The 20696-nt window shown below is 43.3% G+C and overlaps 1 protein-coding gene across 5 annotated transcripts in view; it reads left to right on the top strand.

Annotated features, from left to right (window-relative positions):
* Nucleotides 1–6140: 6140 nt before the first annotated feature.
* Nucleotides 6141–20696, top strand: part of NMT2 (N-myristoyltransferase 2) — a 67035-nt gene continuing 52479 nt past the window's right edge. For 4 of the 5 annotated variants that reach the window (XR_014313762.1, XR_014313763.1, XM_082738711.1 and 1 more), the window contains exon 1: nt 6162–6338. Coding sequence is in view for 3 of the 5 variants with exons in the window: in XM_082738711.1 (XP_082594837.1) it covers nt 6311–6338 (28 nt within the window). In the remaining 2 variants the exon portion in view is untranslated. Of the gene's footprint in view, nt 6339–20696 lie in introns of all 5 variants that reach the window. The other variant, XM_082738710.1, reaches the window with a different exon arrangement.

Below are 20696 nucleotides of genomic sequence, written 5' to 3'. Positions count from 1 at the left end.
AAACTCCCCAGCAGAACACTAAGGGGCTGGAGTGTGCCATGTTCACCCCCAGAGTTGCCCATCAGAAGTGCTTCTCAAATGCAGTTTCCAAAGGTACAGCACATTCATAGGTTCCTACACAATTAGTAATGGAGTCACTTTCAAAAAAAAGATGAAGTCAAACAGGAGTCTGAAGCAGACCAGCTATTGGGAACAGACAGTACAACGCAGACATGATAGGCAGGGCTTGGGGCACATAGAGTGGAAAGTGTAAACTGCTGATCTGGCAAGAATCTTTTTCAAATATAACTTGATACACACACAGTAACCACAACTGATTAGAAGGAATGAGTCAGTCCTTAAGATTTCAAGTCCTGGGGGCTCCTGGATGGCTCAGTCGGTTATGCCTTCCACTCAGGTCATGATCCCAGGGTCCTGGGATCGAGTCCCACATTTGGGATCCCTGCTCAGCGGGGAGCCTGCTTCTCCCACTCTCACTGACCTTCCCCCCTACTTATGTGCTCTCTCTCTCAAATAAAATCTTTTTTTAAAAAAGATTGCAAGTGCTTGTCCATGTATGTTCTTTCCAATTCTGCTTGCAAATGCTCCACTTCTTTCCTTGGCTCATCTCTTTCTTGCTGAATCCCATCATATGCAGTTAGGAGTAACCAACTGACAGTTTGAATATTCCGCCTTGAAATGATCTTTCTTCTTCTTTTTTTTTTTTTAAGATTATTTATTTGACACACAAAGATCACAAGTAGGCAGAGCAGCAGGCTGAGAGAGAGGAGGAAGCAGGTTCCCTGCTGAGCAGAGAGCCCAATGCGGGGCTCAATCCCAGGACCCTGGGATCATGACCTGAGCCGAAGGCAGAGGCTTTAACCCACTGAGCCACCCAGGTGACCCGAAATGATCTTTTTTGAGTCTAAGGTATATTAGATATATTTTCTATCTCATAAGTTGCTAAGGATAAGAATTTTACCCAAATGTTTGGACGCTACATAACATGGGACACCATATTTTTTAGCCTTTTATGGTTTCATTACCACTTTTCCAATCTCTGCCTGCTGCCCAATTGTAAAGCCAATAGCATACATTTTGCGTGGCAACATCCCGTGTTTACATTCCAATTTCTGTATTAGTTACCAATGGTTCCATAACAAAACATACAAAATTTAGCATCTGGAGACAATCTCACTTATTATTTCTCACAAATCTACAGGTCTGCTGGGTGACTCTGCTTGTTTAGGCTGAGCTCAGCTGATTTTTGCTGTGATCATGAATGTATCTCCAGTCAGAGGGCAGGTGAGCTGGAGGTTGGCTGGTCCTAGGATGGCCTTGTCTGGAAGAACCCTAAATGGTAGAGTCTCTTATCCTTCTAGGAGGTCATCTAGGCTCCTCTTTGTTGCAGAGGCAGGATTCTGGGGGAAAGACTGAGAGAGAGGGGGGAATCACACGAAGCCTTTTGAGGCTGGTCTTGGATCTGAAACACTATCGCTTTCAACACATTCGAATGGCTAAAACAGGTTAAAAAGCCAACCTAAACTCAAGCACTATTAGGGAAAGAAAGACAAAGTCAGATTATAAACAATATGGATACAGGGAGAGTTTAAGAATTGGGTCCACTTTCGGGGCGCCTGGGTGGCTCAGTGGTTTAAGCCTCTGCCTTCACCCTAGGTCATGATCTCAGGGTCCTGGGATCGAGCCCCGAAGCGGGCTCTCTGCTCGGCGGGGAGACTGCTTCCCCCCCTCTCTCTGCCTGCCTTCTGCCTACTTGTGATCTCTCTCTGTCTATCAAATAAATAAATAAATAAAAATCTTAAGAAAAAAAAAGAACTGGGTCCACTTTCTTTTTTCTTTTCTTTTCTTTTTCTTTTTCTTTTTTCTTTTTTTTTGAAGATTTATTTATTTATTTGAGAGAGAGGGCATGCACAGGGGGAGGGGCAGAGGGAGAGCGAGAGAGAAACGCATGCAGCCTCCCTGCCAAGCACGGAATCCAAGGCAGGGCTCAACTCCATGACCCAGAGATCATGACCTGATCCCAAACCAAGAGTCAGACACTTAACCCGCTGTGCCACCCAGGTGCCTCTTGGGTCATTTTCTTAACCAATCTAACACAATGTGCCTACATTAAAAAAAAAAAAATCTTGCCAGTAACTGGGTATACATAAATCCAATGGTTCATGTTTTTCTTTAATCATGGAAAATACACTTACATTACCTTCTCAAATATAGTGTTCTCCATTTCTCCCTCTGACACTCATTCTTTCCTTCTGAAACTTTTGTCAGATGAACCCTAAACCTTTTCATTCTATCACCTACGTTTCTTAATGTCTTTAAATATTTCATCTTTTTGTTTCTCTGAACTGCTTTCTGGGTTATTCCTCAGGTCTATCTTCCTATTCATTAAATCTCTTTTCAGTTGTATCAATAATTCACTATCTTCTGAAGAAATGGAAAACTGTAGGTTGGGTCCTCCTTGTATTACCCTCCCAAAATGAACCTTTAGATTTTGAGTATAAAAATTAATTTTTTTTTATTTTAGAGAAAGAGAGTGGGGGGGGGGCAAGTGACAGGAAGAGAGAGAATCTTAAGCAGACTCCATACTAAATACAAAGCCCAAATCAGAGCTTGATTGCTCAACCCTGAGACCATGACCTGAGCTGAAATCAAGAGTTGGATCCTTAACCAACTGAACCACCCAGTTGCCCCTAGATTTTGACTATAAATAACATGATCTTCTTGGACTTTTCCTTTAGAATCCTATTGTCAAATTCTCTTAATTACCTCTTTCTGTAATCTTATCACCCCCCAACATTTTCTTCATATTATAGTATTTAGAGATAAAATAAGAGACAATATTCAAATTGATCTTGAGGTTAAGTACTACATAGTATTACTTTAGAGCTAATGTGTAATATTCTTCCAACAATTGACTTATGTAAGAATTTTTTTCACTGTAATTAAGGCCCGTCTATGGTTATCACCTCATGTTACCTAATGGACAACAATTGCTACATGTGGTCTATCCTTCCTTGTATTAGATGTGACTTTAAAATTTTTTATTATTGTTTTGGTCTTTAAAAATGTGCTTTATAGGCAGAAACAAGGATTATATATAAATCTCTGGCTATATCAAGAAGTTACAGCACCTCACACCCATCAGATGGCTTGCATCAAAACCCAGAAAATAGCAAGTGTTGGTGAGGATGAAGAGAAATCCCAACCTTGTGCACTGTTGGTAGGAATGTAAAATGGCACAGTTGCAATGGATTACACTATGACAGTTCCTCACACAAAAAAAAAATTAAAAATGGAATTACCATATGACTCAGTAATTCTACATTTGGGTATACATCCAAAAGAACTGAAAGCATGGATCCAAAATGATATTTTTCATCCACATTCATAGCAGCATTATTCACAACAGGAAGAAGTGGAACCCACCCAAGTGTCTATAGAAAGATAAATGGATAAACAAAATGTTTATATCCATATAACGGGATATTATTCGGCCTTAAAAAGGAAATTTTGACCCATGCTACAACATAGATGAACCCTGAAGACATGCCCCAAAAGACAAATAGTGTATGATTCCACTTGTATGAGGTATCTGGAGTAGCCAAATTCATAGGGACAGAAAGCAGAATACTAGCTGTCTGAGGAGGGTAGTGGGGGAGTTTTCTGTTTTCCTTTTTTTTTTTTTTTTAAGATTTATTCATTTGAGACAGAGAGAGTTTATGTGCATAAGCACCCAGGCACTTGCGTGAACAGAAGGAGAGAAACAGAGAGAGAGGGAGAGAATCTCAAGCAGACTCCCCACTGAGCACAGAGCCTGATTCTCAGGTTCCATCTCAGGACCCCAAGAGCATGACTTGACCTGAAATCAAGAGTTGGACGCTTCACCCACCAAGCCATCCTGGCACCCCAGAAATGGGGAGTTGTTTAATGCATACCATTTCAGTTTTGCAGGTTGAAAGAGCTCTGGAGATTAGTTGCACAATGATATGATTATACTTAACAGGATGGAACTATACACTTAGTCATGGCTAAGATGATCTATTTATTAGTATGTGTATTTTACCACAATTTTTAAAAACCAAAAAGTTACAATAGTTTAAATAAAATAAGACCAATTATACAATTATGGTCCTACACCTATAATAGGAGATGAGTTAGCAGGATAGAAAATTTTCCAGGCCCTCTTTAACACACTAGGGGCTACTCGACAGTACTCTGTTTCCCCACATCAGTCTTGGATCTGAGATTCTAGAAGATGCTGCTTGGTTCCAATTCCCCAAACTCTGGGATTAGATCAGGGAAAGAAGCAAACATTTTTAGAAATTGTCAATTTCCATACATGACAATAGGATTTGGGAATCTCCAGGGTCATCTGCAAACCTTGCCCTCCTTCAACTGATTAACAATGACAAACACTGTATTATATAAAAACTCAATCTTGTACTGATCAGACGTCTGCGCCAACTTCTTTCCATTCTGGGGAACAGATGTTCCCTGTTTGTCATTGTTTTCCAGCGTTAAACTGATTTTTGATGCCCTCATTTTATTTCTCCAGGATTATTTGTCTTTTCTTTTTTTTCTTTTTTTGCGGGGTTTTTAGTCAAAGCTTCTTGCAAATTCAAACAAATAAGTTTCCCTTGCTTTGTATTTTTAAAATCTTTTCAAGAACCCTTCTGATCGGTGAGTGACTGAGCAGATAGACTTGCTCCTGGCCATGATCCTGCTGGTTACCCAACTAGGTTACAGTTATCTGACTATTCATGTTCATAGACAAGAGCTGCAGGAAACTCTCTGATCTATATTTGCCTTTATTCTAAAGTTTGAAGCCAGAGGCCACAAGGGACTTTCTGCCTCCGAAATAGTTGCAATTGTGAAAGATAGTATTGTATTTCCTTCATGTTTTGGCCCCATTTTGCACTTCTTACTGAACCTTAGCAGGCTCGACACCGTCAGCCATAAAAGGCTGATGGGCTTTGAAATCGCTTTGCAATTTTTGTCTTTATATACTCCACCTCATTGCATTTTAAGGGCATAGTCTCCCCTTGGTGTTGGGGTGGGGGCGGGGGGGGGGTGGAGGCACAAAATGCTCCTAAATACTTTCTGCAGAAAACAAACCCACACCAAAAATTTCAGGTGGCTTTTAAAATCCAATTTTGCTCCTTGAGCAGTTTCTGGTAACTATCTTTCCGCTGACTTTGTAAACCTTCCCGTGGTCCAGCAGGACTTTTGAACACCAACCGTCAGAGGAAAGCAAAGGAAGGGTTTGCTGTGTACAGAACGCAACAGCAAAGAAGAGGCTGAGCTTGACCGGCCTTTTATCTGGCAATCCGTGTAGCAGCGAGACCTGTCCCTCCTGCATTCACAGGTCGACACAGAGGGTTTCAGCCGGAAGACCATCTACTTTGGCTTGAAGGTGTAGGTTATGACTTTCACGGAGCGAAGCCAAGGTGTCCTAGCTGACACTGTCCGATCCCCCAGCGTCATGGACATTACCCCAATTCACCTAAGATGATTGTTCTGCTCGGAGCTGGCTATCTGTTTTGTCCACGGGAAACAGGACAACTCAGATTTTTTCTCTGTTTAAGAGTTTTCGGGGTGCCAGTCTGGTTGGAATGGGGAGGTGGGGAGGTGGGAAGCACTCTGTTTTGACTTTGACTTTGGTTTTACCGTGCGTTGGAAAGATAAATACAAGCAATGGAATTTTTGGAGAGTATGTGTATGTGTGGGAGGCTTCTAAGAAATCATGGGCCTTGGCACGCCTACTCGAGTAAAAGATCCCTGCAATGGTTAAAAGTGCTTCCTAACCTGTAGAGGTGTAAAATCGCCGGCCCTGCGTTTCAAAATGAAGACTCCAAGGTTTGGAGATTGTCTGTGGCCTCATTCAGAGACCAACACCGGGCCGAAGCGCGGTGCAGGCTCGGGTGCCAGGGCTCGGCGCCAGCGCCCGCGCCCGCCAACCGGCTTGGGACCACCCCGCACCGCTCCTCGCCCTCCCCTCCCCTCCCTTCCCCCCACCTTCAGGCTCCGCGAGTCGCGCCCACCCCTCCCCGCCCCCGCCCCAGCCGCGGTGGGCGGGCCCAGGCCGGGCGGGGCGGGCGGGCGCGGCGTCCGGGCTGCTGGCTCTGAGGAGACGGCGGGCGGCACTAGGGGGAGCTGCTCGCGCCGCCGCCGCGCGGGTCCCCCACGCCCGCGGTCCCGAGCGCCGCCTCCCCAGCCCGCGCCGCCGCGATGGCGGAGGACAGCGAGTCTGCGGCCAGCCAGCAGAGCCTGGAGCTGGACGACCAGGACACGTGCGGGATAGACGGGGACAATGAGGAGGAGACGGAGCACGCCAAAGGGTAGGCGCGCGGGGCGCGGGAGGCTCGGGGCACGGGGACAGCGCGCCGCTCGGGTTGCGCTCGGACGCCGGGTCCGGGGGCGCGGGCGGGGCCGGGGCAGCTCTGAAGGGGCGGGCGGCCCCCAACCTGCTGAGGTCTGGCTCCCGCGGCTCCCGCGCGGCGCGGCGGAGGCGAGGCCCCGGGTGGGCGGCGGGGCGCGGGGCCCCGGTGGGAGGACCGGCGACGCCGATGTCACCTGCCGCGCGGCCGGCCGGTCCCTGCTCGTCCCCGCCTCCGCCTCGGCCCGCGGGTGCGACGCGCCGTCCTGGCCGGCTTGCGACTCGGAGGGACCGATGGGGAGGCGCGGTCCCCGTCCCTTTGTGGCGGCCGCGTTTATGGGAAGTCGTCCTCCTCCGCTCCTTGTCATCCTCTCCTTAAGTCCTTCCAGACCCTCCTACCCCTCCCCCAGCCGCCGCCACCTCCAGAAAAAAGAGGAGCTGATGGGGGGAGTGGTTTTAGATTGGCGCGGGGTCTTTTGCGCTGTTGGCGGGGAACTGCGGAAAGTTGTGCTTGCCCGCGCGGAGCGAGGCTGGGGTCGCCGGGGGTCCCGGGGCCCGCCGCTCCTGGGGACGCGCGGATTTGTCACTGCCCCGCGTGCCTGCAGAGCTCTCTGAAGCAGGACGGGTCGGCTGATTTGGGCTCAGGCTTAGGGGATCTGAACAGATCTTGCTTGCAAAGCGGGTGTTTGATCTCCCAAAGCCAGATGCACCAAGCGTTTTAGCACCTGATCAGGTTTCTTCTTATCCCTTTTCAACTGGCTCCCTTTTCTCCCCCGGCAGGCTTGATTTGCTTTCCCTTTGGAGAAAAGAATGCTTCCGGTTAAGGGTATTGAAGTTCTGTTTTTAGAGTTGGGGGGGGGGTGGTCATTTTAAATAAGACTGGTGTCCTTAAAGGTGGTGTTTGCATTACCCTTTTACCCCGTTGGATTCAAACTATGCGCTGGCACGGAGCACTTATTGCTGCCCCTTAGATGTGAGATTTTTGCAAACCATGGTGACTGGTGAAGAAGTGGGTCAGCTTGAAAACATGATAGGGAGCCCTTAGTCACAGATGGCTTATTTATTCAGTTCATGGAGAGGATTCTTTAAATGATTGATGATTTAAAGTGTAAAGCATTTGCATTCTATTTAACGTCTGCTTGAAGATTTGTTTAAGAAAGGAACTTTTACTGAGCTTTCATGTGTTATAAAATATTAAAAGAGATCAAGAAAAGGAAAAGCTGACTAAATGTTTCTCCCATTGGCAAGTTGCTTTTTATATTTTTGCAGTGAATAATACTTCGGTGGCAGCTGCAAGTACCGAATGTTACAATTCAAGTCTAGAATTTTTTTTTTTTTTTTAAAGAGGAAATGAAAATGGACAGAAATCTAAGCCTGAATTCTGTCTATGCAGGAATAGAAATTTGCCTGCATATAAGTATGCTTTCGAGACAATCACATTAGTGCTAGAATGGGCCCAGGTGAAATATGATGGATTACTCAAATAACTTCCCAAATAACTGCCCATTATCTTTCTGGCGAGACTCCGGACTTCTGTCTTCTCCACTGTAATTTATGTTTATTATTCATTCTTTTTCAATCAAGGCTTCGTTTGTACCTCCTTGCTTACACAATCCAGAATATTCATGTTACAGAGAAATACTTACCGTGTTTCCATTGATCTGGGGCCTGGCCCAGGAAGCCTTGCCATGCATGGGCTGCTTGAAGTTCCAGAAGACCGAGAGGCATCTTTTGTCCTCCACAGAGATTTTCAGTGTTACATATTCACATATTGTATGTTAGCATGGTTACTCACCATTTAGAGATGACCGTTAGACTGAGGGTTTTAACCAAGAGCAAATAATATAAAAACTTCTAGTGGGGAGAGAGTACTAAAATGGATTTCTTTGTAGTGTGTTAGATAGGAGGAGATCAGTAAAAATTCGAGTTGCTGCACTTGTTGGACTGCTTTTTTGGATTTGAATTTAGATGGCATGTGCCAAGTTTGTGGATAATTGTGTTCTATTTTGGCTTCTGTACTGATGATGATGTGGCTCAGTAGAAACCCGGATTTTTTTCTCGCGTGTCTCCAGTTTGTTGATGTTGAAAGTCTCCTCTTTTCTGACCTCGGCCTTTTCATTCTCTACTGGTTTTAATCAAGTGATGAATAAAGAGCCTTTGGAGGAATGCATAGGTAAACACTTTACCTTTTAATGAGGAATTACCGCTTTGAGGCCACTTGGTATAGGTAAGGGCACAAAGCAGTAATTTACCAAATAGTACCCTTGTGGCCTGAAGGAATTAATTTACCCCCACAAATGAGTATGCAGATGACCCTTGAACAACACTGGCTTGAACTGCATGGGTCCAATTATATGCGATTATTTTCTCCACAGATAATGCAGCACAGTTCTATAAATGTATTTTCCTTATGATTTTCTTAATAACATTTTCCTTTCTCTAGCTTACTTTATTATAAGAATACAGTATATAATATGTGTAACATACACAGTATCTGTTAATCAACTGTTTATGTTATTGGTAAGGCTTCTGGTCAACACTATGCTGTTAGTAGTTAAGCTTGGGGGAAGTCAAAAGTTACACAAAGATTTCTGATTCCCTGTTCTGTCAGAATTCCTAATACCTGTTCAAGGGTCAACTGTCATGTATTTACTACTCATTTTAGACGTACTAAGTTGCAACTAAAACCTCAGATAAAAGGAAGATACCAAAATTAGGTTATTTTGCACCAAAATGTAAACATTATTACATAATATGCTTTTTTTTTTCATTTTCGTAGAATTTTTCTTATGGACTAATTCATTTTTGTGGATAATGCTTCAAGTCCGTGAATGACATATGTTTTATGCTTAATGAGAAGAGTAATAATAGACCATTATCTAGAAGGATTGTTTAAATAACTCCCTTTAATGCGTGACTTACAATTAGGGGAAGTAACCAGGTCCTTGTAGAGGGCTTAGAGGGAACTTGAAAACTTTCAAGCAAATCAGTTTTCAACTATTATTTTGAGCAAGACTTTCTACATAGATAAAAATGAACTTCAGTCCAGCTTTCTGTGTGAATTATTTGAAATAGTCCAGATTGCTGAAGATTTCTGTTCTGGTGGGGTGGCTGTGGTTACCTATAGGGTGTCTTCTGAAGCTTTCCCAGGTGGGTTCGAGGTTAGATAAATACTCAAGGATCTTTAATACTTATCTCAGTTTGATACATGGGTGGCTTCTGTTTCTTTCTTAGGAAGGGATTTGGGTAACCATTGAGAATGAGGCATATTGTTGAAGGATCTTCGCTGCTCACTATCTTCTCATTCTAGCCCCTGTTTTGTACCTCATTTCTCCGTTTGTAAAATAACAGTGGGTAGTGGTAATTACCTCGAATTCAGCCAACCACTCCACATGGAGCATACTTACTGTCCAGTGTTAGAAGCAGGGTCACACGATTTACTCCAAATAAAATTAGTGTTCAGGTTGGCACAAAACCAAATCATCTCTTTTCTGGCTTTACCAAAAAAAAAAAAAAGGAAAAAAGAAAAAAAAATTTCCTAGACAGATTGATGTTTTTCATCTCCTTCCCACTAAGAGCTTTTTCCTCAATATTCACTGTGATGGAATAGGAGGCAGCTACCAAGAATATTTACTTAGGGAGTAAAATAAGCATATATGAATATGCTCTTGTTGGCAGATAAATGACCAAATTATTCCCTGGGGTAGATATGAAATAGTTTTAGTATTTGAGGGTTATTCTGAGACATTTTAAAGCATTTCTTTCCTTAGAAAAATTAAAGAGCTGGTGTTTGGTAAAGATTAAAATTTTGGAATTCCTACAACAAAGAACATTTCTTTTTTCCCGCACCCATTATGGGGGGAAATTGAAGTTATTCTCCATGTATTGTATTGTTCTTTCTTTCTATGTATCGTTGAGACTGGCGGTGGGAATTTTTCCCGAGGATTATTCAGAGCTGTACTTTCTGAAATTTGATCTGTTATCAGCTCTGTAAATCGAAATGGAAAGGTATGTTAACAGCTTATGGCCAAGGAAACCCCTCAGTTCAAGAAATACAGTTTGAAATCATCAAATGTCTGCTCAGACTTGCATCTGAAATGTGATACTACCCTTGGGCCCCAGACAGACTTTTTTCCAGAAACTTAGCTAAACTCTGGAAAATTTCTAGGTATAGGACACACTCTTTGTTGTGTTGAAATTGTTTATTAACACAAGTGTCCACAGTAAATATGTATGAGTCAGAGTCAGTTGCTCAGTTAACTCAGGGATTGGAACCAAATTCTGTACCAAGTTCAAGAAAAAGGTTAGTTGATTAGTTTTTTTGTTAGCATATTTGAAGATCTATTTCTGACTTTTACTCGTTTTAAGAGTAAAATACGATTTATTAAAAATTCAGACAATAAAGTGTGTAAGCAGCGGAAGGCCCTTGGTCATGTTATTTGCTAGAGAAACCACTACTGACAGTTTAATCAACTAACATTTTTTTTTTAATATTTTATTTATTTATTTGACAGAGAGAAATCACAAGTAGGTAGAGAGGTAGGCAGAGAGAGAGAGAGAGGAAAGCAGGCTCTCTGCTCAGCAGAGAGCCCTATGGGGGACTCGATCCCAGGACCCTGGGATCATGACCTGAGCCGAAGGCAGCGGCTTAACCCACTGAGCCACCCAGGCGCCCCAACTAACATTTTAATATATATAAAAAAGTGCATATTTAGCGTTAATAAGATCAAACTTCACATGGACTCATTTGTTATCCTGTATTTTTCACTATTTGTGTTGTCTGCTAGAACTTTCTGCAGTATGGAAATGTCCAAGACAGAGGTCACTAGCTACATGAAAGGTGGTTAGGGTCACTAAGGAACTGAATTTTAAATTTTATTTAATTATAATTAATTTAAATGTAACCAGTGCTTTCTGGGTAGTGTGTATCAGATTGGACAGCTCAGATCATATCCTGTTTTTGACTTTTAGAAGCTTTTGTGGTTCTCAAAATACCTCTTTATTGTTCTCTTGTCTTTGCAGAATATTTTTCATTTCTTCTCTCTAGCGGTTTAGAAGTTCTACACCCTCCCCCTCCGGGAATGATCTTTAAATTTTGAGCAAGCATGTTTTTATCTGTATTTCTGTCAATGTTAAAAATTAACCATTATTCAAAATACTCTACCATTGAACAAAACAAAACGTGTAGGATGTTTTAACTTCTTCCTTTACGTGTCCTGGGTTTTGTTGGAATAGTCTGAAATTTTAATTCCATGTAGCTTCTTTTATTTTTGGCCTTCTATCCCATTAAAACTTTCTTTTTAACTGTTACATTATATTCATAACCATATTGTTGAAAAGTAATTAGACTCCCCTGTTTTTGTTGCTTATCACTATTCCTTGTAAACCATACCTCCTTTTTTGAGGACTTTCTCACATAATTTTTAAATTAACATATGCAGATGATTCTGAATTCTTGTGTATCAGAAGATGCCTTTCTTTTGTCCTTGTGCATAAACTATAGTCTGGGCATGTGGGTAATTCTGTAATAATCATTTTTCTCCAAACTCCACAAATGCTTTGTTATCATCTAGCATTTAGTGGCGCAGATGCTGTCTCTCGGCCAATCTGCTTCTCTTTGTTATACAGGAAACCTCAGTCTTTTTTTGTGTTTTGACTTGTTTTTAGTCTAGAAGTTTCTAGGACTTTCTCCTGGTCTTTCTATGGCCTGAGGGTTTCCACATCCTTTTACATTCTACAGTCATACTTTTCTTTAATACCTAACCAGAGTACTCAAGAGTACTCAAGTACTGAGACGGAGGGATGGAGATTTCTTGGGGACCGAAGCTTCCAGCTTCACTGTCCCCGGCTGCCCCTGTTCCCTCCAGCTTCCCCATCACCTGTTCAGAACGCTTTTGGCTTTTGACTCCTTAACTCTTTCTCCTCAGACCTTTGACACTGGATCATTTTGTTTGTTATCCCCTGCCCCCCAAAAGCCACTAATATCAGGCTGCTGCGCACACCCCCAACTGAGGGTTTTGTGAATAATGAGGGGAGAGGCTGGATTATCGCGTCAAGGCAGAAGACAACTTCCAGGTCAACGTCAGACATCACTGCTCAGCAAAGGGATTTAGTTAGTGTCCTCCATAGGCCACAGCTTCCCACATGTACTTGGGAGTTCTCTCTCGTAGGGTGTTCTCTGCATCTTCCCACCTCCACTCCTCCTCCAAGTTCAAGGTGAGAGGTTCCGGTGTCATTTTTTCAGAAAGGCTTCCGTCCAAGGTGATGAGCCCTGTGAAAGGCCCTATCACTCTCACTGCCACAGGGAGAGCTGTGGTCTTCCTCAGGGAAGGAGCTAGTAGACAAGGCCAGCACCTCAAAACATATCTGCAGGACACGGACGTGTGTCTCCCAGTCTGCTTCCAGGCAGACTGAGTGCGGAGACCGTGCTCGTGGGCTCTGTCTTTGCCGTCTCTGGTGCATGGCACATGGTGGTGGCTTAACAAAGATTTGTTCAGTGGTCTCAGTGGCTCTGAATCTCCACTGACATAATTTCTGATTTAAAAAATTTACCCCATGTGCAGGAGGGCTATGTGAAGGATGGTTTTTTTTCCCCCTAATTCTAACTGAAAGGACTTGGACTATAGATTCGCACTTTGTTTCTGTGCTGTATAGACCCCAGCGTGGTAAAGTAATTGCTAATTTTGTGAACTTTCAGTATGCTCTTCCTACTTCATACGTACGTTTTCCTCATTGAACCTTTGCAACCACAGATAAGGAGATGTGTGCTTTTCCAAGCTTTACAAACTTGTCCAGGCCTCATCTCAGATTCACACTTAGGTCGTGGGCCTCTTGCCACCTGACTGTAAACGCTCAGCCCTGCACTAAACTGCGGGAACCATAAATCAGGAAAAAGTGATTTGTCTGATAGTGTTTCAAGCTCCTCTTCTTTTAAGTCAGAGATGACCAACTTGAGTACCTCTAGAGTCGGAATTCACCAGTGTAATGAGTGCAGGAAATGTCTTTCTTTAAAAAGAAACGAATACATTTCCTTGTTTAAAAAAATACTGCAACTTGATTACAGAGAGCACTCTTGAATTTCTCTTCAGGTCTGTTCAAGGATTGATTTTAATGATAGCATCACTATTTTGCAGTGAGATCTTTTTTCTTCCATGCCTATTTCTTGGCAGTCTAGTCCCCATTCTAGACCAAGTTCTACAGCGGCCCCAGTGTGGCCTCCTTCCCCTGGTGCCCTCCACCTCCCAGGACTGCAGTCAGTCAAGTCTTCATGGCCTCTTGGCCATTTGGAAGCAAAATGGGTTCAGGAATCCAGTGTTGAGCATTTCAGGAGGATAGCGCTGCTGGAGGAATCCACGTGAGCCTTCTGGTTCCCCAGCTCCAAAGCCCAGCCTCTGGCGCTGGAGTGGGTTGTGCTTTTGTGGGTGTTTTGAATTCCTATAAGTCAGGGCCCATCAAGCTCCCCAAGAGGCAGGAGAAAATCCACTGCACAGATCACCTGGCAGGGGGTGTCCCAAACCAAGTTGGGATTTGAACTTTACACTTTCTCTTTTGTTAGCACATTGCCTTTCTGTTAACTGGCTTCAACACACACACGCACACACCAGGGAAATACGAGCTCTTTTCTTCCCACGGCTGAGTTCATTCAGTGTTCAAGTTCATGTAGTACATTCCTGAGAAAGATGGTGATTCAGTTAATATTATAATTTTCCGTAGTCTCTTCATTTGGGTTTTTTTTGGGGAGGGGGGAGGAATGTAGGGATACTTGTTCATTACTATTCTTTGGGTGTTTATTAACATTTTATAGAAACTGAACAAAGAACCAATGAAAGTAGAGTTCTTTTTTGTTTTTGCAAATGAAGTTTTAAAAAAAATTTTTTTGCAAAAGCACATCATTTTTATTTTGTTTTTTTAAAGATTTTATTTACTTATTTGACAGAGAGAGGTACATTGAGAGAGGGAACACAAGCAGGGAGAGTGGCACGGGGAGAAGCCAGCTTCCTGCCGAGCAGGGAGCCTGATGCGGGGCTTGATCCCTGGACCCTGCGATCATGACCTGAGCTGAAGGCAGACGCTTAACGACTGAGCCACCCAGGTGCCCCAGCACATCATTTTTAATGTAGAATGTCAGAATGTATCATCAAGCAATGCCTTGGTGTATTCATATATACATGTATTTCATATATATATAATTCATGTGTACATATATACATTTTCCTATTCACATGTATTTACAAAAAGCAAATATACGCTTTCCGTTGTCCTGGAAATTCCTGTCGTTTGATGTGCCATGAACATCCTAGCCCTCTCTGAGACCATCCCAGGGCTCTGTGGAGACTCATAATCTACGCCGTCTGCTGTCGGGCTCTCGTGCCGAGGCTGCAGGTGGGCCCCATCATCCAGAGCAACGCCGTCCTTTCCTGCCACCTTGTGTTTCCCTCCCCCCTTCCACTGGCCAGGATATGCATGTGGTACAAAAATTGCCTTGGACCAGCTGAACCCAGCAGACATCCTGCGGATGGCAGTGAGCAAAGGAGAGAGCCTGGCCCGTCTTCTGGAACTTACTTTTGGGGGCAAGCAGAGATTCAGGAGAGCGAAGTGAGCTCCTATGTCGGATGCTCTCTTATTTGGGACATAACACTCCCACCCCCCGGGGCCCTGACCTGTATGCTAACTAATATAACCTCTGTATCTTAGCTTTGGCTCTGTATCCACCTTAGTTTTTTAGATTAAAAAATATTTTGAGTCGGTAGAATGAGCATAAGGTTACAAAATTCAGAAGGCACAAAGGGGTATCCAGTGAGAATTGACACTTACTCTCTCTCTTACTACTTACCCCTCTTCAGGAGCAGCCACTGTTGCCAGGTGGTGGCCTGTCCTTCCAGCAGTGAAGGATAAGGTGTGCACACATATGTGTGCCCCCCTTGCGTATGCTTGTGCTGGTACTGAAATCAGTATGTATATCAGGCCACATAGACCAAACTCATTTTTTTTTTTTAAAGATTTTATTTATTTATTTGACAGAGAGAAATCACAAGTAGACGGAGAGGCAGGCAGAGAGAGAGAGAGGGAAGCAGACTCGGTGCTGACCAGAGAGCCCGACGCGGGACTCGAGCCTAGGACCCTGAGATCGTGACCCGAGCCGAAGGCAGCGGCCTAACCCACTGAGCCACCCAGGCGCCCCCCCCCTTTTTTTTAAAGATCAAACTCATTTTTTTTTTTTTTAAGATTTTAGTTATTTATTTGACAGAGAGAGATCACAAGTAGGCAGAGAGGCAGGCAGAGAGAGAGAGGAGGAAGCAGGCTCCCTGCTGAGCAGAGAGCCTGATGCGGGACTCGATCCCAGGACCCTGAGATCATGACCTGAGCCGAAGGCAGCGGCTTAACCCACTGAGCCACCCAGGTGCCCCATCAAACTCATTTTTTAAAAAAAGATTTTATTTATTTATTTGAGAGAGAGAGAAAGTGAAAGAGCATGAGAGGCAGGCAGAGGGAGAGGCAGTCTCCTTGCTGAGCGGGGAGCATGATGTGGTGCTCTGGGATCATGACCTGAGCCAAAGGTGGATGCTTAAGTGACTGGGCCACCCAGATGCCCCCAGACCAACCTCATTTTCTAAAAGACTGTATGTTATTTCATTGACTGGCTGTACCATTTTCTTTAATAACCTGCCCCCTATTCTGTGCTAGTAAACCGTGCTGAAATTAATATACTTGTGTGTATATCACTTCTCTAAAATATTTCATAACAAATATTTTAGAATTTTTTTATGCTAATAAGTTTTAGGGAGGCTGTGCAGTATATTGAAATCAGTATTAAACCAGGGATCAAGAAACTTCCATCACTCACCCTCAGTTTAATTTCTCTGAGCTCTGGGGTGGTTTCTGTGTTTTTAAAAAAATTCCTTATTTCTTTCCTCTACCATCCCAAAGTGGACTGTTTAGCTACCCTCTATCCTTCTGTGTTTGAGGTCATGTTCTTCTATCCAAGTTCATGTTTGGTATTCCAGGTGATGACTGATGACCTTTGCTGTGGCAGCCTCATCACTCCAACAATGGAGGTGTTTCCCCCATACCATACAGATGTTGCCCCTCACTTCTTCATGGGATTTTTCTGAAGGAGAAGAACATAATATTTTGCCATACTCTTGTCACCAAAAGGATTTCACGTACTTATGGAATGTTCCTATAATGGGAGATTTGACTTGGTTGCATGATCAGCATTGGGATATAGAAAAGGGGAAGTAGAGGGGCGCCTGGGTGGCTCAGTGGGTTAAGCCACTGCCTTCAGCTCAGGTCATGATCTCAGGGTCCTGGGATCGAGTCCCGCATCAGGCTCTCTGCTCAGTAGGGAGCCTGCTTCCTCCTCTCTCTGTCTGCCTCTCTGCCTACTTGTGATCTCTCTCTGTCAAATAAAATCTTTAAAAAAAAAAAAAAAAGAAAAAAGAAAAGGGGAAGTAGAGAATGAAACTTTGATTATGTAAGGAAATTTAGAAATAGGAATATCATTTGAAAAGCATGTGGATTCTTGGTTGACGCTAGCAATGAGAATCCATTATTGAAGTGAATCTCAGCCAGACAAAAGATTTATTTTTGACTTGTTAACTACTATTTGCCTCTCAAAGGCCCAGAAATGAGAAAAGTTGTGTGAGTAGGAGCTAGTGTATTTCAGTCAGAAAAACATTGTGGGCACGGGTGAGAGAAAACTATAGGAAATAGGCGATTTTTCTCTAATTTGGACTCTCTTGAAGGGTATACTCTGCCAACTCCCTCAAACCTTTAAAAAATTTTTTTTTCTACTTGTATTCATCATTTCATCTTCAGGAACAGTTTTGCCTAACAGGCAAAGAAGTAAGCCTTTAAGAGAAACTTGTTCGTTGAATATCTGAACAACTTGTACTTTGTCTTTTAATTATATATAATGAACTTAAAGATGCATTTAAAATTTTCATTTACGTTTTAAACATTTCCTCCTTTATTCTGATCGTGGACTATCTGCAAAGACAAATCTTAATTTCACAAACTGTAATTCATGCTAAGCTAGTTTCTAGCCAAAGCATATTGATAAAATTTTATTGTAATTAACATTAACTCCTATCAGAATTGGGTTTTATGGGAAGTATACTCTGAAATTGTTTGATAATACTGAAATGATTCTGGAAAGAGAAGGCTAAAGAGGTAGGACACAGTTTCCCACAATGACTTTATGGTAAGAGTTGAAATTACTGAGAACTTGCAAGCAACCAAGTATCTGAAAAAGGGGGATTGATTGATCAGAACCTAGCAAAGGGAGTCATCCAGGTTCTTCTAGTCCAGCTAGGCCTGGGTTGAATCTAGGGCTTGCAGAAACTACTGCCCAGAGCTAGCCACCCTCTGCCTCTAACACCGGTGTAAATACTGAAATTGTTGGCCAGTCCCACCATGACCTCCGCCCAGCATTATGATCTCAGTCGCTGCAGCTGCCAGCCTCCTTGGCTGACCTTTATAATGATCTCTGACCTTCACTGGTCATAAACTTGGGAGCATCTTTGAACTCTGAGCTTTTCAAAAGCTTGTCCGTGACTTATGCTTGGTCAGAGATCATCTGGAGAACCCCTGACTTGGATTTCCTGTGTTAACCCTCTAAGGTGAGGAATGTGCTGGGAAAGGGATGAAGCCACCCAACTGGTGAGGTGGCTGAAATCTTACTTTAGGTTGGGCCATCACAGAGCTAGATGATGACATCTGGAAGGGTGGCTTCCCGCTCTGGACTGCAGGTTCCACTTGGGGAGAAAATGGGTGAAGAAGTCATTGCTGGAATTGCACTGACTGAGCTACTGACAATAGACTGCCTCTCGAACCTGAAGTGTAGGTCAAATCCGTGATTGAACGCTGGGTGCCCGGATCCAGCACGAGGAGAGATGCACGCAGCCCACGCCCCCGGAGCACCTGCCTCTGCCATGGCCGACTTCCCGCAGCTGCCAGTGTGAATCGTCTCCTGTCTGCAGGGCACTGTGAAGCATCTTTGCGTCCCCTTTCCTGTTGTTCATAAACTGTATCAAAACCTCGGCACAGAGTTTGTCCCTTGTAGTGCCGTTCCATCTCGTAAAGGGATGTGGCATCCCACCATAACACACTCGTTCAAAAACAGTTAGGCTGATGAAACCTGTCCGGAGATCATGAATAGGCACATGACCCAAGAGGAGCCAAATATTGCCAACATATATCTCAAAAGACGTCTGGTCTGTGGAGAGGCGCTGACAAGCGGCCATCTTGTGTAGCCACGGCCCGAGTCCTGGCTTGGCCACTCCTTACCCAGTGGCTCCCAGCCAGGGCCAGAACCGCTCTGTATTTCCGTTTTCTCTTCAATAAAATGAGAACAGCAGTCCCTATAGCACTTGCCTTCCAGGGCTGACCTGTGTGAAGTGCTTGGTTGGCACAGCACTTAGTGCGTTCAGGGCACCACCTTGCTGCCACACGGGCAGTGATGGCGGCTCCTTCCTGATTGTTCTCCCCAGCGGCCCGGTCAGGCGTCCGGGAGTTCCTTTCCCTCCCACACTTCTGATTTCATCAGACTTACAGATGTTCGACAAATCAGCCGATTAAGAGTAGAATCCGAGGTGGTTTTCTTTTCAGATCCCGTTCAGCCATGAGGTAGAGCATCTTGTTAAGACTCTCTTAGCTGTTAGAGATTACGCTTTTGAGCGGCACTCCTTCACCACCTATTCTTCTGTCAGTCTTTTGTCTTTTTCGTATTGATTTGTTTTATTGATTTCACATTCACCCAGCAAATATTTATTGAGGACCTTTGGTATAGCAGACACTGTTTTAAATGCTAAGAATACAAAGGGAAATGCTGTTTTATGGACCTGAGGCCCTGACTAGAGGAAGAGAAATAAATACGTAACACAATTTTAGCTACCAGTAGGTTAAGAGAAAAGGCGAGGCAGGGCAATCACGTTAATAGCTAACATAGATTGAGTGATTTCTATGTGCCAGCTACTGTACTAAGTTCTTACGTGTAGTAACTGGTTTTGTCCTCGTAGTTTTTCTATTAGTTTCTACTAAAAACTCTATCCTTTTATAGCTGTGGAACCTGAAGCACAGACAGGTTAAAATAATACATTCCAAGTCACACAGCTAGGAAGTAGTGGAGCCAGAAGTCAAAACCAGACCCTGGCTAATGCCTGCATTCCTGGTCAGGGTGTTATGTTATCTCCCTATCCTGTATTGGAGATACAGTGCAAAGGGGGAACAAGTTTTTTGTGTATTCTGACTATTAATAGTATTTTATCATGTGTTTTATGAATATCTTGCCTCATTCTGTAGTTTAAAATATTTATAATCAGTTTGCCACAAAATGTTTAACTTTGATATAGTCAAGTTACTGCTTTTTATTTGTAGTTGCACTTTTGAGGTCGCCCCTATTTATTCCTTTTTTTAAATTGAAGATTAGTTCACATTCAACATAATGATTCAGTATTTAAATATATTACAAAATGGTCACTGTGGGACGCCTGGGTAACTCAGTTAAGCATCTGCCTTCTTCTCAGGTCTTGATCCCAGGGCCTGGGGATTGAGTCTTGTATTGGGCTTCTTGTTCAGGAGGGTGACTGCTTCTCCCTCTCTCTGCCATTCCCCCTGCTTTTGCTAATGCTCTCTTGCTTAGTCTCTCACAAATAAATAAATAAAATATCTTTAAAAAAAAAAAACAACAAAAAATGGTCACCACAATAAATATAGTTGCCATTTGATATAATTGACTATTTTCTCAGTGCTGTACATTATATCCTTGTGCCTTATTTATAACTGGAAGATTGTCCATCCCCCCACCCGGTAACCATGAGCTTATTCTCTCTGTATTTTGTTTGTTTGATTTTTGTTGTTGTTGTTGTTTAAAGATTTTATTAATTTATTTGACAGAGATCACAAGTAGGCAGAGAGGCAGGCAGATAGAGGAAGAAGCAGTCTCTCCGCTGAGCAGAGAGCCCGATGCGGGGCTCGATCCCAGGACCCCGGCATCATGACCTGAGCCAAAGGCTTTAACCCACTGAGCCATCCACGCATCCCACTTGTTTTGTTTTTTAGGCTCCACATATAAAGCATACAGTACTTGTCTTTGTCTGACTAATTTCACTTAATTTATACCCTCCAGGTCTATCTATGTTGTCACAAGTGGCACGAATTTCATTATTTTTTATGTCCGAGTAATATTCCATAGAGAAAGAACAAGATACCTAGGAGTAAGTTTAGCCAAGAAGGCGAAAGATCTATACTCTGAAAACTCTAAGACCTGAATGAAGAAGATGGAAGAGGACACAAATAAATAAAAAGATACACCATGCTC

The sequence above is a fragment of the Mustela nivalis genome, assembly GCF_964662115.1.
Source record: "Mustela nivalis genome assembly, chromosome: 7".
Classification (NCBI taxonomy): Eukaryota; Metazoa; Chordata; class Mammalia; order Carnivora; family Mustelidae; genus Mustela; species Mustela nivalis.
The sequence above is the reverse complement of the archived record's forward strand: the minus strand, read 5'-3'. Positions and strand labels throughout refer to the sequence as shown.